Source organism: Acipenser ruthenus, chromosome 24 (genome assembly GCF_902713425.1).
Source record: "Acipenser ruthenus chromosome 24, fAciRut3.2 maternal haplotype, whole genome shotgun sequence".
Classification (NCBI taxonomy): domain Eukaryota; kingdom Metazoa; phylum Chordata; class Actinopteri; order Acipenseriformes; family Acipenseridae; genus Acipenser; species Acipenser ruthenus.
In genome coordinates, this window is record NC_081212.1 from 21,121,297 (window position 1) to 21,147,690 (window position 26,394).

The 26,394-nt window shown below is 35.4% G+C and overlaps 2 protein-coding genes across 6 annotated transcripts; both read right to left on the reverse strand.

Annotated features, from left to right (window-relative positions):
• Nucleotides 1-721: 721 nt before the first annotated feature.
• LOC117429901 (signal peptide peptidase-like 2A) lies at nt 722-11,964 on the reverse strand. Of its 4 annotated transcripts, none has more exons than XM_058998664.1 (17): nt 11,848-11,964; nt 10,784-10,894; nt 10,147-10,329; nt 9,639-9,725; nt 9,222-9,355; nt 8,774-8,919; nt 8,345-8,441; nt 8,022-8,123; nt 7,848-7,929; nt 7,317-7,391; nt 6,733-6,789; nt 6,505-6,558; nt 5,172-5,271; nt 4,901-4,981; nt 4,559-4,719; nt 3,194-3,227; nt 722-1,838 (listed from the first exon to the last, which is right to left on the reverse strand). In XM_058998664.1, exons 1-17 carry the CDS (start codon nt 11,878-11,880, stop codon nt 1,807-1,809), a joined length of 1,569 nt encoding a protein of 522 aa, XP_058854647.1. In that variant the 5' UTR covers nt 11,881-11,964; the 3' UTR covers nt 722-1,806. The 4 variants fall into 4 exon arrangements, with proteins under 4 accessions (XP_058854647.1, XP_033905733.1, XP_033905734.3 ...); XM_034049842.3 differs by lacking the exon at nt 11,848-11,964 and adding an exon at nt 11,385-11,605; XM_034049843.3 differs by lacking the exons at nt 3,194-3,227; nt 11,848-11,964 and adding an exon at nt 11,385-11,606.
• A 993-nt stretch (nt 11,965-12,957) lies between these two features.
• On the reverse strand, nt 12,958-24,097 carry LOC131700572 (CDC42 small effector protein 2-A-like). Of its 2 annotated transcripts, none has more exons than XM_058998666.1 (5): nt 23,965-24,097; nt 16,842-17,107; nt 16,141-16,242; nt 15,169-15,277; nt 12,958-14,530 (listed from the first exon to the last, which is right to left on the reverse strand). In XM_058998666.1, exons 2-4 carry the CDS (start codon nt 16,893-16,895, stop codon nt 15,206-15,208), a joined length of 228 nt encoding a protein of 75 aa, XP_058854649.1. In that variant the 5' UTR covers nt 16,896-17,107; nt 23,965-24,097; the 3' UTR covers nt 12,958-14,530; nt 15,169-15,205. The 2 variants fall into 2 exon arrangements, with proteins under 2 accessions (XP_058854649.1, XP_058854648.1); XM_058998665.1 differs by having other exon boundaries at nt 12,958-14,583.
• Between the last annotated feature and the right edge of the window lie 2,297 nt (nt 24,098-26,394).

Sequence of the window (26,394 nt, forward strand, 5' to 3'; positions counted from 1 at the left end):
GTACACCTTCAGGCTGAAAGCTGACCCAGCTCTCTCTGGCACGATATGGAGTAAAAGGAAGACTTGAGTTTGTACCAGAGTGTGTCCCTAAGCGTTCTGCCAATCCCTCATAATCTCTCTGCACAGTTAATTATCCGGTTATAATGAAACTTGCTGTGGCCATTTATTGTACATGTTCTTTAACTCGTTCACCACTGCAGAATCTAGGAATTATAACTAATCAGAACTGCAGGCCTCTCGAGTGGTATAGGAAAGACAATTCCACTGAAAATAGCTGACCACTAATCTGCTATAATAATAATATATTTATATAGCTTTGATATTAGAAGTTATACAGTTTTGGTATTAGAAGATCAGAATCATTGTCAGTATCAGATGACTCAACAACATAAACATTCACTTATTTTACAATCAGGATCTGATGGGATGAACGTCCAAGGAAACTGTTTAAATTTCAACTTGTGGAGAAACAGTGTGGAAGGAAATGTAATCATGGTACCACTATAATTATACAGCTTTGAACAAGTATCAAATAACAACACATGCTAAAATTGTGATCATTGCAATTGTGTTATGCTAAAACATCAATTCCCTTGAGCACATTTTTGTGTTAATTGGTACTTCTTTAAAGGTGCTATCAGGACAGCTCCACCATAACTAAAGCCTCATCCCAGGCAAATTAAAATATGCTTTAAATGGAAACAAATAACCCACACACCAATTTACTTTGAAATTTTAATTTAAAACTAATCAACTCCACCAGAATATAAAGAGCAACAGCATTCACAAGTTTGATCAGAGCTGCATATTTACATTTGTAAATTGCAAAAGAAAGGCAAATGGCTTTCAGATATAATTATATTCTTATAGTGAGCAATGGCAACTCGAATGTTGTACTCCTTGGAGTAATACAGAAAACAGAGCTCAGAAATCAGGAATATCTAATCCAATGCAATTCAAGTATATTTAAAAATGAAACAAACAAAACAATATGCAGGGCACGTCATTGACCATCAAACATAGTATTATGCTTATTAAATCTAAGGTTAAACGACCTACAGTAAATATATACAATGGGTTTCACCAGCAGAGATGTGTGATAAGCTTTCAAAAGAAAACTCTAGCCCTTGTAAAGAACACTATTAGAATTGCAGTCTGTTAGTGGTGAAATTAAATAAAATAACAATTACAAGTGTTGAGGATTCAGACATTAAACATGATGACTGTCAAATGTATTAGAAGACAAATCAGAAAGATTTACTGCTCAACAGTTATTTCAGAGACAAAACTGGGCTTTAACACTTCAGCAATTGCATAGATACTGTATTAGATAACGAGCAAGGCACAAATGTCTTTTTTCTACCATCAAAAGTGTAGTATTATTATTATTGTTCAATCAGTCAGTCCACACTTTTAAAAAAACACTCTTCTATTCAAGTGCATTAAAAGGTAATGCTTTAAAATAGGTTTAGTTATTTAAACAGGAATTCATTTTGAATATTGCATTAACAAGAGATACAAAGTACAGTACTGTAATAGGAATTCAAATGAATGATACAGTCAACATGTAGTTACATAATAATACATGTGTCTGTTCCGGATAGCACTACCCCCCAGTCCATTCGTCAGGGTTGGGGTTTCATGTTCATTTTGAATTCAATATAAATGAATTACTTGCTCATGAACTATTCAAAATGAAATCTTAATTAATGAAACCTGAACTTTAAAGCGTTACTCATAAAACAAGTAAAGAAAAAAAATAAATAGCGATGCTACTCCTCTGGATGTATGATTACTCCATTTTCATTATTGGATATGGCCATAGGATTCTCCTCCATCTTCATAAAAAAAGAGAGGAAAAAAAAACAAATCTGGTTACTGAAACAAAATCCAAAATGCAGGCGTCATGGGAGGTTTTTCAAAATGTTCGCCTAATTGAGTTAAAACCACTATATAAAGTCCTCAAGACTGACCGACTTATTTATTTAAATCAAACTTTCCTTTGAGCCAAACACTTTAATGGTACTACAAAAATTAAACATGGCAACAAAATAAGCAAATGTTTTGACAGAAGCACAATGATATCTAGCAGACTGTTAGCAAAGCTGGAGTAAAACAGTGCAATATTAAGCTGAATGAGAACAAAGGGAAGCTTGCAGCTTGGCAAAGATCTTTCACATGTTTTAAATACGATAACATCAGTAAAGCATAGCAATGCTGAAGAACAAGACAAAAAACAGTCAAATATTTGTGATAAAAGTCTCTCAACCAAAGATGAATAGTGGCCAGTCTGCAAAGATATCTGTCCTCTGCGACATATTTCAAGAACATTTTTACTGCTTTTTTATATTAGAAGTCTTTTGATTCATCAAAGTAACATTTTTTTGTTTTGTTGCACGAGCCTTTGCTGCCCTCTTGTGGTCATACATAACATTCTTCCCATCAGACAGGGAAATAATTGGTACAGTACACCGCAGTCTTTTGGAAGTGCGCCATCTTCTGGTTTAGCACAGAAACGGTTTGTAAATTATATTAGCAAATATTTAGGCACTATGTACGCCTTTAAACTATATAACCAACACAATGATCTATTAATGATCTAGATCTAACTAGCCAACAAAAAACAAAAGGAGAATACACTTTTAGAAAAATGATTGCAGGCTTTGCAATAAATGCTCCTGGCTGTCTTTTATGGTTTTATTAAAAAGACAGGAGGGTATGCTGTGAAACCAATAGAAAAGAATGAATTCTGAAATAAAAAAATAATTGCAGAAAATATAACATTGCATGCACCCACAAATAAAGTGTGGAAGGAATCAGCTGCAAATCAGTCAGAGGTGCCAAGCTTAACTTTCAACGGGCCTCACTGTCATTAGATATTGGAAGAAATGATTATATATTCACTGTTTAGTCTGTGTGTACTTTATAGTGTATATGTACATTTAGTACACTAGAAAACCAGTCAACACATTTCTAAACAGCCACTGTGATCCAATCACAGAGTCTCTGAAATCAGTCTGCCTCTTTTGGGTCATGCTGCTCTTCTATGGGTTGATATTAATTGATGTGATGTGGAGCAAACAGTAAATGAATTGTGAAGAGCCAGTTAAAAACGCCCTGAAGGTTCTTGTTTGACACCCCTGAGTTACGTTACAATAGACTGCACTGTCCAGGAACAGAAGTAATATCACACCTTGTATTAAAGGTTCCTTTGAAGAGTCCAAAACCTGAATGAAAAAAAGAGGACGTTTGAATTAGTAACAGCACTATACACAAGGCATATTTAAGGTATTTGGACAGCATTTTAATGTAACTGGCAATGTATGAAACAGTTAAGTTTTTAAAAATAATGGATTAAAAAGGCTTTCGAAACACATACTTGACCAAACAATTCCCACACTCTGAATATGAATATGAATATGAATAATATATATATATATATATATATATATATATATATATATATATATATATATATATATATATATATATATATATATATAGTGTATTATTGATACACCTTATTGCTTTCAGAACATGCTTAAGGCCCTGCAACACACTTTTACAAAAGAATGATGCATGTAAAGAAAATGTTTATAAAAAGGCAGTACAAATTAGAAATCAAACTTTTTTTTTTTTGGTCTTACTTATAGAAGAAGTCAAATGAATTCTATCACAAGTTCAGGCTACAATCAAGCAATTTTTCCATTAAAACAATGCTTACTAGCACACAAAAATGATAAAGTAGACTCTGATTTTTGGCCCTTTGAAAGCTGCTATAGTTAGCATACCAGACACAGGTGGTACAATTAGTAATATCATACATTGTGTTAGGGGACTTGCTAAAGCTAGTAATATCATACATTGTGTTAGGGGACTTGCTAAAGTTAGTAATATCATACATTGTGTTAGGGGACTTGCTAAAGCTAGTAATATCATACATTGTGTTAGGGGACTTGCTAAAGCTAGTAATATCATACATTGTGTTAGGGGACTTGCTAAAGTTAGTAATATCATACATTGTGTTAGGGGACTTGCTAAAGTTAGTAATATCATACATTGTGTTAGGGGACTTGCTAAAGCTAGTAATATCATACATTGTGTTAGGGGACTTGCTAAAGTTAGTAATATCATACATTGTGTTAGGGGACTTGCTAAAGCTAGTAATATCATACATTGTGTTAGGGGACTTGCTAAAGCTAGTAATATCATACACTGTGATAGGGGACTTGCTAAAGTTAGTAATATCATACACTGTGATAGGGGACTTGCTAAAGTTAGAAAAACCTGACTGTATGAAAACAGATTCATGAAAACGTGCTTCCTGTCCCTGGCACAGCTCAAAGTCCTTCCCATGGGCTGAACTAAAAGGTGTGTATAGTTCTTGAAATGGAACCTGTTCAATAGGTTTTAGGGAAGTACAAACAATAAGTTGGAACTGCCTGTCCTCGAACATCATTATTAAATGAACCTACTCTGGAAAGAACCCCAGAAATACAGGTCCTTGTCTTATAAAACACAACTCTTGCATTGCTTTAAGCCATTACATTTGACTCACCTCGTAAATGGTTCCTGCCCAAAACCGTTTCATTTCCTTGCGTCTCCAGGCAACCAAAGCACTGGTAACTAGAGTGCATGGCACTAGATAGAGCAGGGCTGGCTGCCCCATCTTTGACAAGACCATCACAACTAATGTCACTATCATACCCACACCATAGGCTGCAACAATAAAAACAAAGACAGAGAGAGAAAGACAACCGTCATCAATGTATTGTGCAAACAAGCAAATCCAAGAGATCATCTATCTTTCTAAACCTGCCATTCCCCCCATCCACCCCAAGCACACATGGATAGTTCTGCACAAGTATTAGCAATGGTGTGTACTGTGTAGATATTGTACCTATTGTGCAGGATATGTAGTAGATCTTTGTAGAGTTGTTGTTCCACACATCAAACCTGTGGCAATAAGCAACCAGCAGTCCTGTTTTGGCAACAAAAATACACAAATGTCAGAAGTGAAGCCTTACTTAAAATACAATAGCTACAAAATAAATAAACTAAATAAAAGAAATTGGATTTTTTTGGTACCTAACAGTACAACCCTATTGAAACCAACAGCATTTCTCCCAGGTTTGAAACAATACAACACTCATATACAATAGCCACCCCACCTGGCACAATAATATCTCCGTATCCAAGAAGAGAAAATTCCATTCCACACAGGTATTGAGTCGGGGATGAAAGCCTGGGAACTCTCATGACAATGGGCAGCTGTTATAAAAAAAAAAAAGAAAAGAAATTAAAAAAAGCACAGTTATCTAACCACTAAATTCCAAATTTAAAATGTAAAACTGCTGACCTGAATTTATGCAAATTAAAAAACAAAAAAAATACACAGCAAAAACAGATTTGCAAAATGAAAATTATGAAGTAACCTTAAGAAGGTGTAAATTAAGGCATCACATTATAGAAGTCAACAGAACAGGTTTTACTTTCTCTTTTATTAACCCCACATGTTGGCGATTCATTATCCGGTATTGTGACTTGTTTACAAATACAAAACTACGCTTTGAGGAATCATGACATGAACAGATCTCACATTTCTAATATTGATCATAGAGACAATATGGGGAATTGTCTTTATGATTAAGGGTTTACTAATGAAAGAGCAAATGATATGCTTACGTTACTTAGAAATAAACAACTCGACAGTGCTTGGATTATAATTAGTTCTTTGATTTTCAAAAAAAAAAAAAAAAACAGGACGTTATCTAAAAACTGGTCAAAAGTTTTCAAAATATGCCCCACAAATTGTTTAATTCCACAGATTAAAAACACAGATTATTATTATTTTTTTATTTTTTTTTAAACACTTTTTTTTTGTCTTTTAAAAACAGAAATCATGTCATAATAGCAAGAGACTGAAGTGGTCATTATCATCTCTTAGTGATGGCATTCCATACTTAATGACAAATTCTTGCTACACAATTTACTGCAGGGGCAGTTACTGAAAGTCTGAAAACAAGGCGCATTATCTTGTAGGAATACCTGCTGTGGAGGACATTACAATTGTCATTATAATCCATAAACCACCAAGAATGAAGGCATGAGTTTTTGTGCTGGATTATGCCACTTTATAAAACATTAAGGGAATCTACCAAAGGACAGCATCCATTCTGAACCTGAGAGTCTCAGCCATCGGTGAGTTTACAGATTGTAGTGAAAAAACATTGCAGGGTAATGCAAGCAAAATAATATTCTGACTGGGGAACTTTAAGAATCATAAACCAGCAGCAAGTAAAGTTTGGACTAGATGTGGATCTACTAAAAACTCAGTGAAAGCAGACAGCAGTTTATCACACAACCACGTTTCCCCTGCTAAACGAGCACTGCTAAATTTGAATCTAACCAGGATTGTTTTTTGTTTATAGAAACCAATTCACTAACATGCGATTTATACACCCACACCAACCCCAGTGAACAGATCTGAAATACAGGTCTTACTTTCTCATAGGGAGCTGTGGGTTCAGCAGGGACTTCCACCATGTTTTCACCTCTCTAGGATCAAACCCAAGTCAATAGCTGTTTAATATTTCAAAACAAAGAAAGCAGCAAATGCCCACCAAACTGGACAGCCGAGTCAGTTAAGAAGCAGTTCTAAACCTACAGCACATGCTATTAATTCGAGAAAAGAAAAAAAAAAGGCAAAGGCTCACCGCCTCCAGTGCTTACCTTTTCACCAGTGGCTCCTGGGCCAGCTGCAACCTGAACCATAATGCTTTCACCGTTCTATAAAACATGAAGGCTTTTATGCATTATATCATATTTTACTAAGTATTATTATTATTGATATAACTTATTGTTTTTCACCTCCCCTTTACCATTAATGCTGTTTGCAGCCATTCCTCCAGTATTACTTTTTAATCGTTTTTCTTTGTAAAAACTTTAAATTGCAAGCTCCTTTTATTCCAATCAAACATGTGATGCGCTGACCTTTCAACTTTTGCTGGCCCTGCCTGGTCTACAGCAATCGTGTGAAACAAGTGGGGCCAAATGAGTTCAAAGGTCACAGCTTGAAGCTAGTCTTCTAATTAGTTTCAACAGGAATATGTACCTGTGTGTAGTTTCACTTGAAAATAAGACAACTTTAAAGACTGTCTGGACTGCACTGTGGCCAGACAAGTTCCATTGATGAGACAGCCCAGTCTTTGCAAAGCTAACTAAAGCAGTTCCAAATAGGATACAGGGTCCCAATCATATCTCACTTTTTAATATTCTTTTACCGTACATTATTATTAACAAATACTCGTGCTTACCTTTGTGAAAAAGGGAGTGATGAAAACAAAGAACACATCGTAAACAAGCAGGAGGCTGAGCAATGTAACGCAGATCTGAAAGGAAATGAAAATGTGGTTTATGCAGTTTTGGGGTTTATATGTTTTTCCAGGTCTAACCCAACAGACATTCATCTCAACCCTGTGAGAGGCACTGAATGCTCGACAAACATCTCAATTATTAACCTGAGAAAGAGGTTTAGGAGGAACAGCAACCAATCTTACCAGACAGTACTATTTACCTTAAGCATGCCCAGATCAAGGTATTAACATTTTTTTTAATTTACTAGAAAATCTCAATGAGAAAATTAATAAATGGAATTCCAGACTATTTGCATGACTCACACAACCCTGACTCGTTCATTCTGCATCGATTAATATGCACAAGAGTACTGCACAGATATGTTTTTGAATATACAAGTTCAAGCTCAATGGAATAGATCTTTATCAGGAGAGACAGAGGGAGTATTAATAACTAGCAACCAGCAGGGGATAACATTTTGAATCACAAACCTTGAAGCTTGAGATTTTTAACACCCTCATAAAATTAAGACAAAATGCGATTCCCAACACATCCTGCAAAATCCAAATCCATCTGAAAAAAATAAATAAAAAGCCCACATAATCAAATCTCTCATAGTGTAGGACTCAGTTTTCACTTGATCTTGAAGTGCGTGCACACAGTACCTGTCCTCGTTCCGGTAAACTGCCCATAGTACAGACACTGCAATGCAAAATGCAGCAAGAAAGAAGAATCGAATTTCAACGGTTTTGTCCCGGAAGGAAAAGCTGCAAAAAAAAAACAAAAAACAGAAGGTATTTATTTCTGTCAATACTCCCTCCTAGTAAAACCCCACACAATTCATTAGATTTGACTAGAAAACCCGAATCGAGTGATCACCAAAGGGACTAATCATCTGGAGACCACTTAGATCAGGTATTTGTCAGGTTTACTGTAGCATCAATACTTCTTGCTGGTATGTGAACTGTACAAAATGAAAACTACTCACCTGCATCTGCCACACGGTATCATCTGTACCAGTGCAGCCAGACAGCCATACACAGCCATTGCAGAGGCAATGCAAAACATAGCAATCATAACATACACTAAAAGACAAAACACATGGAAGACAGGTGTCTATATTAAAAACACACACACATACACTTTCAGTATTAGAATGAAAAAACGTAATATATGCTATTCAAATTACTGTTATTTGAACAGAATCTGAATAGCAAATGGACATGACCGACTTTCCATTTGTATATCCAATCGCCAGGGATTAGATAAGACGACAGAAAAGAGATCAATAGTCGCTTAGTGACATTGCAGTATAAGATTGAGTTTCAATGACTGGACTGTATGGACAAAAAAAAACCAAAATATATCACAGCACAAGTTTCACATTTCGATTATGAATGACAAAGTTCTTCTTTACCTAGCCACTTGTAGAAAAAGTAAAGTAAAACCAAAATCCCGCACATCCCAAGCACAAAGATCACCACTTTCAGTGGAGTGAAATGGATCTCATCACTGCTCTCAGCTTTCCTCCTTCCTCCTTGCACTGCGAAGTTTATTTCCTGCCTGCAAATTGAACAGATACATGTCCTATTAGTTCTAGATGTTACATTTGTGTTCCGAATTGTGCATATTTATATATATTTAGATATGAAGTCACTAAATGCATAACTTGAATATGTAATTAAGATGCATATCTGGTGCCCCCTATGCCCACCTCCGTGGCAAATATTTGCTTCCCAAGGTGCCCTGGAGCAACATAAACAAACTGAACAGTCAACAGATTCTACTTCCTAAATAGAGTGCACAGAAGTCTAACTTACGAAACAATGTGGTTAATAGATGGAATAACAGAGTCCAAAACTTACTGTTCTGCAGCGCCACTCCAATAGCCTCCCAGAGCAAGAGTGAACACGGAGATAAATAATATAACCAAAATACTGTAGTCAAACAGAGCTGCAGGTGGTGCATAAAGTTTCACTGATATACTGTCCTTAAAAGCCTAAGAAGAAAAACAAAAATCACATACTTAAGAAAAATAAAAACTAAGGCTTTAGTTTTGTACTGCTTGAAGAAACTATTTATTAATAAGGTTAAACCCAAATAAAATGCATTATTAACTCATAATGCCCATTAATGCATCATTTTAGAATACACAGCTACCCTCTTCAGCTTGTGAGTAGTCTGAAGTTGTGTCTTACTGTTTTAGAATTGTAAATGGGTGTTTCACATCACATTGCTATTGTGTGAAAAATAAGTGTATAATATTAGTTTCTGATAGTTACCTCCTGCATATTCAACACATCTTTGTATCTGACAAGGGCAACCAGGATGTTCAGTCCCTTGTCAGTGTTGATTGCGGAGGGTGTGGTCTGGAACAGCAGAAATACACATTTACCACAGCAATACTTGAATATTAAACCTATGCAGTGGTGTACTGGTATTATCTGCGAATATACTGCATGGGAAAGGAAAGTACAGAAGACAAACTCACATTCAGAGTTCCTCTTATCAAAAAATACATTATATATATATTATATATATATATATATATATATATATATATATATATATATATATACACACACACACACACACACACACACACATACACACACACACAGCTGCAGTAATATTCAGACTAGCTAGGACTTTGGTCAGTACAGAGTTTTTTTTTTTTGTTTTTTTTTTTTAAGGTAAACCTTATTCTTAAATCTACTTGCTTTTGGGTTTCCTTCAGCTTTAAGGTTGCCAGTTTCATGCAGTGGCACAATGACTGTAGTTTGGGCTTACCAGGCTGGTTTTGCTGGCAATCAGTATAGCTCTGGCTCCACTGGACTGGGCAATCAAGGCTTTCTCTTCAAAAGAACAGTTTCCTCTCATTACCACCACCGCCTTTCCATTCAGACCCGCAGGAGGAAGATCAGTTTTATGGCACAGCACACTTGAGGTCAAGTTAACCAACTGGTACTGTGTCTGTAAAAAAAAAAAAAAGAAAAAAGAAACTGGTAAGAGATTTTTGTGAAGTCAGTATCTAAAACTTTGAGATATCTGCAGTGGTAGCTTTGTAAAATGACTTAAAGGATGCACACAAACTTTACCTAGAGAATCATAAAATAGAGAGGGACTGCAGCTTTAATAACATTAGAAGGAAGAGTAGAACTGAAACTTGCCCAGCTTGTCTGGCAGAATTAAGGACGCTTAACCTACTAGCTGCAAAGTATCTCTTTCAGCCACCATGCTCAAATGTCATTTTCGATTTAAGGTAACTTTAAAGTTCATGCGCACAACGTTCTTAAAGCTGAAGTACCCCTCGATCGTTTAAACGATGATCCCTTCTAGTGCCTTTAGGTCACTAAACTATACACAATTAGTTTTTTTTTTACTGTGAAACATAAAGGGAAAAACACATGCACTTCGGAGCACTTACGGCGTTATCAAGAGACGGTGGAAGAGGTGTCCAGGAAGAATTGAAAACAATGCAATATTCATTTTCAGCGGAGGGTCCAAATGCATGCAATATTGCTTCTTGAGCATTTACCTAAAGATTAAGGGGAGAATGTTTATGCACTAATTGTCTATCTGGTTCCTGTTTTATTTTTTTACCGTACAATAAATATGCTTTTACAGAAGAATGAGTTGGATGTTGTTTTCGTTTATGAAACTCAGAACAAACTAATTCGATGATTACACAAACAGCAGCGCATAGCTTTACAATGCGTCTTTAAAATGTTAGGAAATACGTACAGTTGTCATAATAATACGCAATACGTAGGCTAAAAATGGTAGATTTAAAATGGTAGATGTAACCGTTTAAGAATAAGTTCACTCCATTCCATCTAAAAAAGCGTTGAGTACACTTAGTGTCGTGGCGTTACTGTAATACACGCTGTAGCATAACCTTTCACTTAAAAGACAAGTACAATATGTATGGGTACATTTATAAATCAAAACAACTGTCCGACGGACAACACTCGGTTACTATTTTTATCAACGTAATCCATTACAAAAACAGAAACCGTAATATTTACCTGTACACACAAGAAAAGGGCACAAACACTCGCAACCAGTATTTTGGACATGACTGGAGACTTCTCTTGTGTTAGGCCCTTTGTGTTGCAGTTACGATAATGACAAGTAGGTAATTTTCAGAACAACTTTAGATACTTTCCATTTCGCTTTGGTCCTTCCCAATCTTCATGTTGACAAAAGCATTATATCAGAATAAAGTTTATTTCACTTCCTGTTCCGCTTGGTAATCCCCTTCTCAGGGGGAGTGGAAAGTTGTGACAGCGGCAGCCATACAATCACAACCATGTTGTTACACAAATTATACTGTACTAATATAGTGACTGTGGATTCCTCCACATCGATATTGTATCTGTACGAAAAAAGGCGATCTGGTTTATTAGCTAGGAGAATAGGGTGACCAGACGTCCAGGTTTTTCAAAAGCCTAATCATTATTTTTTATAAATTGATTAACACAGATTTACGTGCTTATTCCACAGTGCGCCATTCGTTTTCATTTAGTTTATATTCAATATGAATCTACACAATTACTGTATGTGTTCGTTCGTAGCTGTTCAGTTCTGGTGGGACTTAGCCCACACAAACGAGGCAGTGCAGCGAGGTTGCAAGCATCACCAGGTTTAACCACATCAACCAATGATGACAATAAAAATAGCCTTGCTGACGCAGGGAGTGAAAAGAAAGGGAATAAAGAATAGATTTATTTTTAACAGCGGTCTACAATTAATTTTCATGTAATAATAATAATAATAAACTAAACATAAATGTAGCAATACAAACAGTTAAACTAATTAGCCACAAACTATACACCCCGGAGTGTACTGAAATTAGCGAATTGTTTAAAAATTAATACTAGAGGGTGTCTATTTAAATAGCCATTAAATGGCCTATATTTAAATTGATTAATTATTCTTGTCGATTATTTAACAATGTGTCCCAGTTTCGAACTTTGAAAATCTGGTCACACCCTACGATGTCTAAAATATGAAATTGTAATTGGATCCTTTTTTGGAGGGGTGGGGATAATTGAGCAAATAGATGAGAGATTTGCTCCGATAGGCAACTTTATTTTTTTGATGTAATAATTATAAACCAAAGACATTGATCAAACTGCATCCCATCCCAGCCTCACGGAACCAATGAACCTTTGGGGAAATGTTTGTGGAACGTTACTCCACTCATTCCTACAGACAGTACTGCAGTGTCATTATCTGTTGCCAAAGACAGCACAACTGTGGCTAGAACGACTCTTTCAACATACTGACTTTCATTTAGGGATACTTGAATGATGTGCAGAGGTGTGCCTTATTAAGAGCTTACCCTCCCATAACATATACAACACTCCTTTGGAAGTCACCGATTAGAATTTGTTATCAGTCTGTGTTTCCTATTCTAGAAATCTCCCCGGCCCCCCTGGCAGGTTCACACACAGTTTGGATTAGTCGATCTGTCTGTCGCATTAAGTATCTTCGCAAATATGGTTTTGCTTTACAAATTACCCATTTTGTAGTAGTACCTCCATTATAAATGTGTTTTCCCCTGTATATTTAAGTATGCAGAAAGGTTCATTCACATTCAAGAGTCAATTATTTATTTTTTTTAAAATTTAATTTCAAGTTTTAAAAAAGGCATCTCATTAATCAAGCAATAGTGGATTTGCAGTACATCCAGAATTCTCAAATTGATACAGGACAATATACAGCATATTTGAAATTGCATGAAGAAATTCAAACAAACAAATGGTATCATGCCTCATTGATAAAATACAGGATATGAACATTTCTCTCCTGGACTGTCCTTTTCAATATCAGGTGGAGGATTTATTCAATTTACACAATCACAAAGTGAATGAACTCTGTAATGTATTACACATACAGATGTTATTTAAACAGAGTTTGAATAACTCTAGGTGAGGCATACTAGCATACATTTTAAGACCAGCATCATTCACCAACTTCAACTTTTATGACAATTTGGAAAGAGAAACGTGAACACCACGTGTGTTGTGTGACAGACGATTAACTTGCCATGGAGTGCCACCATCTGCGCTCCGACAGTGCAATCAAATTATAGTGCTTCATTTTTTAATTAAAAACAACAAAGTTTACGGACAAGGATTTCTGGGTTGCTGTAAACATACGAGTCTGATTGAGATACACATGTGTTAAAATATGTGAAGCTCACCGGGCTGTAATATAAACACAGGTTTATTTTAATCCACTTTTCCTTTCTTGTCACTGCCAATTAGATATGTTTTTTAACCCACTCGTTCCATCAAAGCTACATGTCTGGTGGCAGAGCAATGCCCATCATAGGCTACAGCTTTGAGATCAAAAACATACAACAACCCATTACAGGTAACTCATCACCAGATATTGACCACCAATGACAACAATAACCCAATATCATATGTTTGAAAATAAATAGAAAAATGCAATCAATAGTGGTTCAAAGATTTGTGCAATATACATGACTTTACAGTGCCTGTTTGAATAAACCTTCAAGTGTATGATGCTGGAACATGTTTTAACAAACCTGAAATTCCCAAATGCAGCAAAGTTATGGTGCTTTACAAAAGAATAAGTCAGTAGAACCACCAGTAAATTAAACCATGCATTGAAAACAGACATTAAAACATTCATATTTCTAAAAACTATAAAAATGAATAAGGCTTTATGTAAGGATTTGCCTAGGTGCATCTTGTGATGGCCCAGCCACATCTTGATAAAATGGATGACTTAAATCACACCGGGCAAATAAACAGACAACCAAGCTCAAATTCAATATAGAAGACATTGACTGTACAGAAGTGAACATATTATAAAACTGCATACTTCACGCAACCACTCCATACGTCACAGGCATTCTTGTTTTTTTTATGTGACACATGTTTTAATTTAGAATAAACAGACTCACACTGGTAATTTCAGCTCAAGACATGCATATAGAAACCAACATCAGAGTGCAGTCACTAATATTGACTATATACAGCTTAATTAGGTACAGATTTCTAAGATATCTGGCTATTTCATTCATGAGCTTTTGTAAAAAGCATTAAGAAAAAGACAGACAGGTGCCTCTTCATTTTACTGTCAAGTGCTGGTGTTGATAGGCTCTGTCCAGGAACGTCCTCAACTTCCAGTGACGCTGTAAGCAAGGCTATCAATTACCGGTTTGAACAACGTTAACATGCCCAGTGTCTGTCAATCAAATAAAACCGTTACAGATAGAAGAAAAAATGCATGCAAAATAAATCAGTTTACATAACTAATACATTCACATTTAAAATACTTCACAAAGAGAATCAGTCCCTCATGTGTTAATTTACATAACACTTAGTATAGCATCCATAACTAATAAACACTAGAGTACAGATTCAGAAATTTAAAAGTGCACTGCGCAGCACTAAGAGTGTTTAATAGGCATGGTTGAATTGAAAAATAAAGTTTTCAGGATTATTTGTAATGCTCTGTATGGTTTCAGTATGAACTAATTCAAGAAACAAATGGGCTGGATAAGGTTTTAAAGAAACGTTACTTATCAAAAGTCCAATCAACAGGCTAATACTTAATGTTGTATTTAAGAATTATTTTACTATTTAGGATAAACAGAGATCTGTAGCAAGGTTAATGCATTCATTTTTAGATGCATAATATAAATACTGTTTAAACATTACCTTATACTGCAGAAATGTCATTTACTGAAGTTATGTAATTATGAACAGCAGACAAATACCAGGGGGATTACAAGCACATTAAACTAAACAAATGTAAAAATAAACTCACCATTTTTAAATGCCCACATTTTACACTTAACTAGGAGTCATTCTTGGACATTAGACATTTCATTTCCATAGCCACCTTTAGATTTCATCTGTTCTTGAATCAACCCTGCCTAAAAGAAATAAAAAAGATCAGGATTCTGGGTATGCTTAAAAGCGTGCAATTCATTTTACATGAAATCCAAAAACAAACAAACATTCACAAAACCTATTAAAAAAAAAAAAAAAAAAAAAAAATCAGTAGTCTAATTAAGTTCCTTAAGACAATCGTGCTCATGTGATTAGACGTTAAATAAACAAATACTGGGCTGTGAACAACATGCTATTGTATTCAATTAAAAAGACAACAAAATAAGCAATGTATTACACCGATTTAGATATTATTATTTATTTCTTAGCAGACGCCCTTATCCAGGGCGACTTACAAGATATCACATTATTTTTACATACAATTACCCATTTACACAGTTGGGTTTTTACAGGAGCAATCTAGGTAAAGTACCTTGCTCAAGGGTACAGCAGCACTGTCCCAACCAGGGATTGAACCCACAACCCTCTGGTCAGGGGTCCAGAGCCCTAACCACTACTACTTCAAAAATAAACAATCGCATACACACACAACCTGAGACAACTGATAACAGCAGGGGCTCTAAATACCAACACCGAGATAAAAATGTTGTACCAATGCTATGAAAATCAGACAGCGTAAAGTGCATGCCAGTCTTTTGTGCATTTCTGTCTGTAAATGATGTTGAATATCAGGAACTGACCTACTTAATGATTTAAAGGATGGTGGTATTTATATCCCCATCATTTATATCAGCTGAACAGCACCCACTTTATCCAAACAAGTGTCAACTTGTCAAAAACTATCTGACAATTATTTGAGAAGATGTCATTCTGGATCAAGTGTACAAACTCTAGAAGCTATGAGATGTGTGCTGCATGCATCTGAACAGCACTTCATTTTACTTACTGATCCAGGTCCATTACCCATTTCTCCTGATCCCACATGCGTGGTGTGAACAAAGTTCATCGGCTCGCCTATCATACTTCGGTCTATCCTGCGCCTCCTTTTCTGGGGTAAAAAACAAGAGATTTACATGAAAACACACATTCATGACATGACATACATGCATATATATTTATTTATTTATTTATTTTACACACACTTTTACATTCTCTGTTTATTGCATACATTCATTTTTCTGAAATGCCTTCCCCAGCTTGAAGTTTAACAAACTCTGAATAATGTTTTACTACATTAACAATGGACATTCACAAATCATAAAATGCACTAGATGCAAATGTTTAAACACACGCAGACATTTTAAGGCATGTCAACTTTCCATGACTACAGCAGCACTAATAAATTTCAGTGTTTCAAAACATATTGCCTATACAGTACAGAATTTCCGCTAAAGCTATGGGTTGCCAGGTCTCTAAGGTATCAAGGACCAATGTACAGTAGCCCAGCAGTTACTACAGTAGAAGCAAGCTTTTAAACTAAGAGATTGTAACATTAAATCCCACTGTATGGTATTGTTCCAAATCCAAACTAAATTGTAATTTATTAAAAAGCGAGGTTATATAAATTGTTAAATGAACAGAAACCTAAATAAACAGTTTACATAGGCAACCACTGGTCCACTGTAGAAGGTATAGATGTATACTTACTGGCTGTGGCTGTTCTGCAATGCAGCAGCTGAAACAAACCCAAAATTCAGTCATGTTGTATCTGCAGCGTCTGATAAGACAACAGCTTCCTCACGGTGGAAAATATTCACTCGTCTTCCTGTTAGGCTCACCGATAATGTGCCACCAATGTATCCAGGAAGCCTCTTACTAGCAGAGGCCTGAAAATACTGTGCTCACTTTCATAAAGGTTGCTTTGGTCCCAACAGTAGTGGTTAGAAGCAGATGAACAGCTGCTTGTTGCAAACCTGAAAAAAGAAATACAGGATTAATCTATTTTACAAATGAAGTTAGTCATTAAGAAAAAGTGTTACAAAACTGGTTAATATGCAGAAGTTAAATCCCATTATATAATAAGACAACTAAAACAAACAATAATATTCACTGGAGGAGCTATTTTACAGTATGTGCACTGGCAAAGAAATAAAGCCTTTCTACGCTATGAAAGAAACATGCTGTCATACCTTTTGCCACTCACCTGTATAATAACTAAATTCTACTTCACAAAAAATCTGATTCACACTCCCCGCTATATCAAGGGTTCTCCGTCACATACATACTATCAAAATGAATCTTTGAAATCTCAAACAAAACATGGCCTACAGTCATTGCACACTGGAATTGTACTGTGTGTGCACGGTAAGGGAAAGCATGTTCCTCCCTTCTTTGAACATATATGGTAAACAGTTTACACCTACAATACACAGGAAATAACGAAATCAGCCAAGCCCCATGAGCCATCAATGTCAAGGAAGACTTGCAGGTCTCTCTGCGTAGAAAAGGTTCACTGATTCATACTGTGACGTCAGAGCTTTTACTTTGTATCAAAAGCTTCTTCCAGTTCTAACAATTAATTGTATTTCATAAGTTACATTTGGTATTAAAAAAAAAGAAAAAAGATACAATCAACGTGCATTAGCATGCAAGTGAGCCTTTGAAGTGCGCTAAAAAAAAAATTACTCAGCCACTACAAAGACAGTATTGTAAGTCCTTATGATCACATCCAAAACTCGAACAAATCAAGAAAACGTATCCTTCCCTCCCCGTCATGATACAGTCACAACCAACACATTGTTTTGATGTTTGAACCTCTTTTTGAACAGCATATTAATTCATTTGATTACAGGATATGTATAAAAAAACAATTCTGCAGAACCACTTAAATCTATGGAATATAAAAATCAAACAACATTCTAGAAAGCCTTTGCGACTAACTTTTACATACTAAAAACAGATTTTAAAATTTATAAATAAATTATATATATATCTATCTATCTATCTATATATATATATAATCTATATATATATACACAGACGTGCTCAAATTTGTTGGTACCCCTCCACAAAAAATGAAGAATGCACAATTTTCTCTGAAATAACTTGAAACTGACAAAAGTAATTGGCATCCACCATTGTTTTCCATATTTAATAGAAATCAGACTTTGCTTTTGATTTTTTATTCAACATAATATTGTAAATAATAAAACAAATGAAAATGGCATGGACAAAAATGATGGGACCGCTAACACATTATATATATATATATGTCAATAGGGACCACAACCTTTTATAAAAGTAGCTCAAACTGTCAAATATATGATCCCTAAGTTTTTATATCCTATACAAAACATACAGATAAAACAGAGGGACATTATAAGTGTTGTGTTCTAAAGCCCAGGCCCCCACTGGGCAGCAATGATCAAGCGCCACACCTATATCACCGAAGTCCGTTTCCTTATGGTTAATGCAACAATTAAGAAACAAGAGGACCTTGGTTAAGTACAGTAGTCCACTTACTATTTCGGGTCCTCGTTTTGATTATTATAAAATTACAATAGTCAAAAGGCCCAACATCTAACAAAGCCTTGAAACAGTATAGCATGTGATTCATTAAAGGAAGCCTCTTAACTTACAACTGAACAGATCTCTCTCACACTCTGCACAGGAAGTGGCAAGAGGTTCTCAGTCACCGTTTATATGTCAGCTAACCACATTAAAAAGTCCAACACACAGTGCTGAACAGTTTCACTGCACTGTCAATACAAGAACCAGTCAATGTTTTATTTGCACTAAAGCAAGTTTTACTCAAACTGAGTAAAACTTGCAGCCTGAATGCAATTCACTACATGGCTCCAGGTGCATTTTTTAGACTATAGCATGCTTGACATTGGTCTTGAAGGGGACAATTTAATGGAAAAAAAGAACAATACATCTTTTAAGTATAAAGAGGAATTCATTTTAAACTGTCACACATGACATTATTATAGTGTTGCCTGCAGGCATAATCTTCAGCTGTGTTTTAAAACATGCTATTGTTCATGTCAGTGGGCAGCAGTGTGGAGTAGTGGTTAGGGCTCTGGACTCTTGACCGGAGGGTCGTGGGTTCAGTCCCCAGTGGGGGACACTGCTGTTGTACCCTTGAGCAAGGTACTTTACCTAGATTGCTCCAGTAAAAACACAACTGTATAAATGGGTAATTGTATGTAAAAATAATGTGATATCTTGTAACAATTGTAAGTCGCCCTGGATAAGGTTGTCTGCTAAGAAATAAATAATAATAATAAATGTCAAAGCGTACAGCCAGCCAATAAAACTGGGTGGCACGGCCTGCGGTAAGAGAGACACAGTGCATCTCATTTTAATACAGTGCTGCATGTACTGCAGTCTGCACGACAGCCTCACAAACAGGAAATCTAGGTCACAGATGCTCATCTTCCCCCAAATAAATGTCAGTTTCTATGCAATAACAAATTATTTATAACTTGTAAGAAAATGGTAAAACCGAACTTTAACATTCTGTTCACAAACAAAACATATCTGACATTAATTAATGTTCACTGTGATTAATAACACTATAAATTGCAGTTTTAAAGTGATACTTTAAGGTTCACTATCCAAGCAGTTTCTCTGTTTCACTTGCGTTGAAATACAGTAGAACCTGCCATGTCCCATTGAACTGGTTCCGGGGGTCCATTGGATATGTGAAAATACTGCATCCCACAGGGAGTTGTTTTACTACATTGTAGTTGTTTTATTAACGTCAGGGTATTATAAATAATTCAGGCATAGCACTGTGTCTAAAACACCAAAGTACAGTACTGCACGTATACTGTACTATACAATTTTATATATTACATGTAAATTACACTTTAAAACACAATATACTGTACTGCATTTTATCCAATTATTTTTCATGCTTAGTTAAATGTTTAAAATTGATATATTAAAATACTGTGGTTTTGAACAACTGCAAGGCACGAAACTAAACTGTTAAACTTACCATCAGGGAAGACACGTTTGAAAACAATATGGCACCATTCGATATTGGCGATCACGTTATAAAACCAGGCTAAATTTCCATGGTACAGCAATGTTTAAGTAGTTAGCATTGAGCAAGCAAACCACAATGTGAAGGAGGTAACTGTGAGCTCAGTAAGAACAAGCAAGATGGTATCAGTACAGATCAGATCCTCCCTTTCCTGTTCCGTTACCATATCACTGAAGGTGTAACTGGAGGCAAGCAGGTTTCGAAAACACATTGCTAAACTGGACTTCTAAAAATAATAATGTCATAAGCAGACAAGCAGCCTATTTGGTCATTTTATTTCAGTGCAGCATCTAAAATGCTAGAAACAGCTCAGGCGATTTAACCAAGATGACAGAACCAATCTATGGCCAGATGACATTGCTTAAATCTATTGTCACAGCCATCTTTGAACCTAACTTTTTTAACCAATTAATATACAACTAGCCCATATCATATGTTGTTTAGTACTGAAAAACAACAGCCACTATGTACTCAAGTGCTTTTTCTGTAGTAGATTTTTTTTTTTTTTTTTTTTTTTTTTTTACATTTATTATTTAATACAAATTTCAGGCCATGTCCAATGTAATACAATATATAAATTCCAGTTTGTTTTAGCTGCAAGGACACACACTTCTGTTCCTTTTGAAATCTGTTTGCCACTACTCACATGCAGGTAGGTGCTCCTGCAACTACTCACATGCAGAAGGATTTTATAAAAAGACTCCTCAAAGCTCTACTGGACAGGAAGTAAAGTTATAAAAAAGCTCAGACTCTGAACAATAAGTGCAAGTTAGTTCTGTTCAACCCTCTAATGTTTTGTTCTGTGCATACAGTTTTATATGCTGCGTTTTCTACGGTTTGAGACAATTTGTGTAGGATCTTTACAAGGTATAGTTCCGTGACCAAACGTTATTTTAATTAGAATGTTGGTAACCATGGTTTTGTTGCACGTTGAATATGATAAAGGGGTTTCGCTAAATGAGATGTTTCTCAACGGCATAAACTATTTATTTTTTTAAAGCACAAAGGTCAATTTCACCCATTCTCTGCTTGAATTGAAAAATAAAGATAGAAAAAAAAAACTATAAAATCTCAAATAAATGTTGACTTGGCAAAAACATAAAAAAAATGAATAGCAACAAGCCTAGATATATTATAACAGCGCAGATTAAAAACACATTTTTACTTCTACACTAGAAGAGTGTTAATCAATTGTGCCTCTTCTCTTGATCATTCGGTTCTTTGCTTGTATTTTATATTTTAATTTGTTTATGCAGATGTTTCAGAGACTGTTACACAGGTAAAAGATTATACTGTAGCACTTCCAGATTTCCTGTGCTGTATTACAGTATATCTCATTTTCATTTCAAGGGACCATATATGTGCAGGTCATGTGAACGTGGACATCAGGATGTCATTTTCTAGATCCATAGTGTTGTGCAGTAATTCTGTACATCCCAGGATCTGGATTTCAAACATTTGTTAGGACTCTCTTAAGAACGTACTATATTGCTGTTTAAAATGAGGAAGCAAGCCTCTTGGTCACATGTCACTGACTCTAAATGTCCTGTCAGATGCATTTAAGGAACTAAAGAAACAAAAACAAAATTATATATATTATTATACACACACAGCATCAAAAGAAACGTATCACTTATAATTGGATACAATTCACTAGATGTGATCAAAAAAATGATACAGCAGGTCACTTTTTATTGTGCCGATTAACAACTGACATCACGAAGATGCTGCAAAATGATCTGTCGATCTTGGGCAGGTATTGTGACTCTTGGTCTTCCAGTTCGTGGTCTGTCATTGATAGAGTGTGTCTGGGTATCCGTCTCGCCAGGTTTGAAATTGCTGGCTGCGAGCACCCAAGACTGCGAGCCACAGTACGCTGCCCTAGTAGTCCAGCCTCCAACATACCGATTGCACGAAGGCGCTGCTCTCTTGACAGACGTGGCATATTGCTTTTTGTTTTTTTCTGTGATTTTCTTTATTTCTTTTATTCAAGCTTGCAATTCAACTGCTGAAATCACTTCATATCCAGTGTCCAATCAACGGTCTCACTAATTAGGTGATTAAGTGCATATGCTTCAGTCAGTCATTCAAGCGTGTCATGGTCAAGGATGAATGATCGAGTGATTAAAAAGAAACCAAAAACATTGTCAATGTCCATCATTTATATACCTTTTTTTTAAAAAAATAAATGTGTTATAGATATGTTTCTTTTGATGCTCAGAATATATATACATACATTATATATATACATACATACATATATATTATATATATATATATATATATATATATATATATATATATATATATATATATCCCATGGCCACAAACAAATATCCATATGTGAAGCTGCAACAGAGCACTGTGGTTTACTTAAGGGTGGAACCATCTTCATTTTGTACACAGCATGACTTCTGTGGTTGATAAAGCAAAAGGTGTCAACAGATGTGGTAGCCATTTCACTTAAATGGCATCCAATGGCGAGTCAAACTCTGTTCTCATACTGAAAGCTGTCATGGAAACAGAGAAGTATTTGTTGTAGAAGTTGTATAAACTTCCCAATTTGTCTTCAGTCGAATTTCGCAGTATCAGGCCAGCTTCATATGTACTGTACCACACAATGACAGCCATCTTTTGCCCAACCAATCAGAAGCCAGAACTCAAGCACTAGTAGGTCACAGTGGCCAACAATACTGTAAAAAAATATCAAAGCTAAATCTCACCACTGAGTGGCTCAAGAGAGATACAAATGTAGGCTTGGCCCAGTGGGTTATGCAATTTAGCTGAACTAGCTACTGATTTGCAACACATTTACATGCATATTGCTTACCATTCGCTTTGCAAAATGTTTTGCATTTGAAAAGTGGACAACCATGACAAAAAAAAGCAATTAAGAAAACCTACAAACTACTGGCGTTTTGTGAATCTCTTTCTTCAACCACTTAGCTTTCTATTTAAGACAGCAAAGAACAGTCATTTCATGAACTTGACTTAATTCACTACTGTAATGCCAATATTGATGACTAAAGTAGAGTGGTCTGCATTTGAACTGTTGTGTCGTGTTCAATTGTCTGAAGCTTCCCTCAATGTAAGCTAAACACTAGACTTGCCCGGCCTTGCACTAATAATTACAGGAATAACAGTTTGGAAAACCTATGCAACTTTCGACATGTTGCGCTGTAATTGTACTGTGTGTGTCTTTAAATCGACATTTTACCAAATTTCAGAAGAAAACACGTTGGATAATTATCTTTCAAGTAATTAATTCATTAGTTAATAATGAATTATACCGATAATGTTTAATTATTAAAACCCTGAACCAGCTTGTAATACACCAAAAAACCACAGCATTCTTCTGAAAAGACCTTGAATTGAATTCTTTATTTAATTTCAGCGATGGATTGTAACTTATTTGAATCTTTACACTACACGGGCTCTGCCGCAGTGTCATTTTATTTTTAAATGCAGATACTATTCGTTTTTAACAATAATAAAACCTTAAATTATGAATTTGTAGTTCCACCTTGCCCCATTACCAGCGACATGAAAGTCGGACCATATTGTGTACCACCGCGTACGACACAAACTAAACAGATTTACTATTAAACAGTTAACGACAGTAAAAAAAAATAAATGACCGTTTTCTTGAAGCACGTCTGTCATGTGGTTGTTTCACCCCGGTATCGTCGTATTAATATAACACGCATTACAACTCGTAACATCACAGTAAATACACTATGGGAAAACAAAATCAATATTGAATTAGTCATTTTTTACCTGGAACTTTTTCGATCCTTCCAGCTATTGAGACACCGTTGAAAAAGCGCAGTAGGCGGACCTTAATTTAGAACGCAATGACATCTGGGATTAAATCAAAAAGCGGAAACCCCCGACAGTGCAGCTGCGGGTGCATTAGTTCTGCTAACCTGCAGTCGGCGGATTTTTCTGTCAGGTGACGTGTTGTCTTGAGCAACAATATGTATTTTTTTGTGGTTTAGAGTGGTGGTAACTGTTAACCACCCGAGGCAACAATAATAATATATATATATATATATATATATATATATATATATATATATATATATATATATATATATATATATATATATATATATATATATTTTATATATATATATATATATATATATATATATATATATATATATATATATTTTGTGTACAATTAGTGTACTACCACCATAGTACAATAATTTGCATACGAGATAGATCCGTCTAGTAGTTTATGTTGTCAGTCTGTGTTCAACCAACATAACTAAAGGTTTTAGTTCATATTTGCAATGCTCGATCAGGGTAATCCATATGACTTTGTTTGGCATGTTATGATTACTGTAGGCCCATGTCCTGTCTTGAAATGAATTATAGATATACTGCAGAGGCTTTAGTGCACACACTTTTATCTTTAAGAGGAAACATTGGTGTGGTGGAAAAGGCGGACTTTAAACAATGTTAGCTAGTCTCCCCAGAAAATGAATGTTTAATAACTTCTCGCTGACCAACAATACAGTGTAAATCATTAGCAATATTTCCAATGTCACAGGCCTTTGTTACATGCTCATAGCGCTTCATATAAAGCTTAGTATTACTGCACTCAGTTGGCAGCCAAGCTGAATCAACAGTAAGTAAGACGTCAAAGGGGTGTGGTATCATTTCAGAACAAGACTGTGCTGTTCTTGGTACACGTGAACTAGCAGCATTAAACACACTGAATACTTCTCCGTTTACTATACTCAGCTAAGTGTAAACATACATGTTTCCAGTGTTACCTGGCATTGGAGGCTCAATAAGAGGGTACTAAAGCTAGCTAAGCATAGCAAAGCCGATTTGGAAACTTGAGTTACAACCGTTACAGTGATCCAGAACAAAACGGTTTGCAGCATGAACTCCATGACATTTAATGTTTTGTTTACAGCTTGCATCTACCATTTTTAAGGCCTTCATTTAATAAAATCCTACATGGAGCCCACATTTGAACTACAGTCTATGTAAAATGTGTAATAACCAATTGTAGATGTCAGAATGCTACATACAGGTATTCTGAAGAGGCCATTCAGTGCTCACACAATGGTTTGTGTGAAAAGCAAGTGCAGTCAATCTCACCTACACAGCTGATGTACAAAGTAAGAAGTTCTACTGAGAAATGTGTTTGCATTTAACATACAGTATTGTATTTTATAGCACTTAAAAAGTTATTTTATTATATTTCTATATGGGGGGCAATACATTGTACATCATTAAAAACACACAGTGAGTGAAAATATATGGTGGATTTAAAGGAACTGCATCTCAAAAAGATTTGCAACTTCTGAAAAAAATATCTTCAGAAATATTCTGCTTGTTTATATAATTTATTACACTAATTACACTTCCTGAATAAATGCATTCACAAATGCTTCCACTAGCTGGCAGCATACCATCACTGTATGTCAAAGCTGAACTGTAACTACATTTCAATTAACTCGTTCAAGGTTAAGTCGAAACGTTCTGTATTTGGAGCATTTAACAAAACTTGCCCTGTCGTATCTTGGAGAAATCTGGGTTTCTGAGCCTCTAAGCCTCTTTACCTATGGGATCCCTTGATATCTGTTTGCACATTCCACTGTAGCAGGAAGGGGATACTGCACCACTGTAACCAATGCATGCTATTATTAATCTGTACGTGACTTGGTACAGGAGCTTCGAGATTGGTAACACTTTATTTTTGCCTGGTTCTCAGTAGAGACCAATTTCAAAATCTAACATTAAATACCGTACTGCTATTATGGCTTCCGGTAAACTTTTGCAATATCATTATGCAGTTTCTTTGATTACATGATGTTAAATAAAATATCAAAATTATTTTCATATAGTTTTTTTTTTAAATTATGTCTCAATACTAAAATTCTAGGTGATGCAAAACATGAAGTAGTAATTCTAATTCCAATGCTTATTAGGGTTAAGAAAAGGATTTTTAACCCTTTTATTTATTTCATCTCGAATATGCTTAAATACATAATAAAACATCACCAAATACTCACTTAAAAATTACAATGTTGTGCTCATTACTGTTGCAGTACTACATTCAGTGCACCCCTGTTTAAACCTGGGCCATTTCAACAACATTTTTTTAAAAGGGGGGCAGAAATGCAGTGCTTGAACAGCACAAAGCTTGAATGCTTAGCTAGTTTTCATTTCAGACAAAGAAGAGCA

Coding starts and splice junctions, on each gene's coding strand:
- LOC131700572 (XM_058998666.1), bottom strand. CDS start 16,895: ATGACTGAATTTTGGGTTTGTTTCAGCTGCTGCATTGCAGAACAGCCA. Junction 16,243..16,841: donor TTGCAGAACAGCCACAGCCA/GTAAGTATACAT, acceptor TTTTTACCCCAG/AAAAGGAGGCGCAGGATAGA. Junction 15,278..16,140: donor TGGGTAATGGACCTGGATCA/GTAAGTAAAATG, acceptor TATTTCTTTTAG/GCAGGGTTGATTCAAGAACA.
- LOC117429901 (XM_034049843.3), bottom strand. CDS start 11,435: ATGTCCAAAATACTGGTTGCGAGTGTTTGTGCCCTTTTCTTGTGTGTA. Junction 7,930..8,021: donor GTTTACCGGAACGAGGACAG/GTACTGTGTGCA, acceptor TATTTTTTTCAG/ATGGATTTGGATTTTGCAGG. Junction 7,392..7,847: donor TAAAAATCTCAAGCTTCAAG/GTTTGTGATTCA, acceptor ATTTCCTTTCAG/ATCTGCGTTACATTGCTCAG.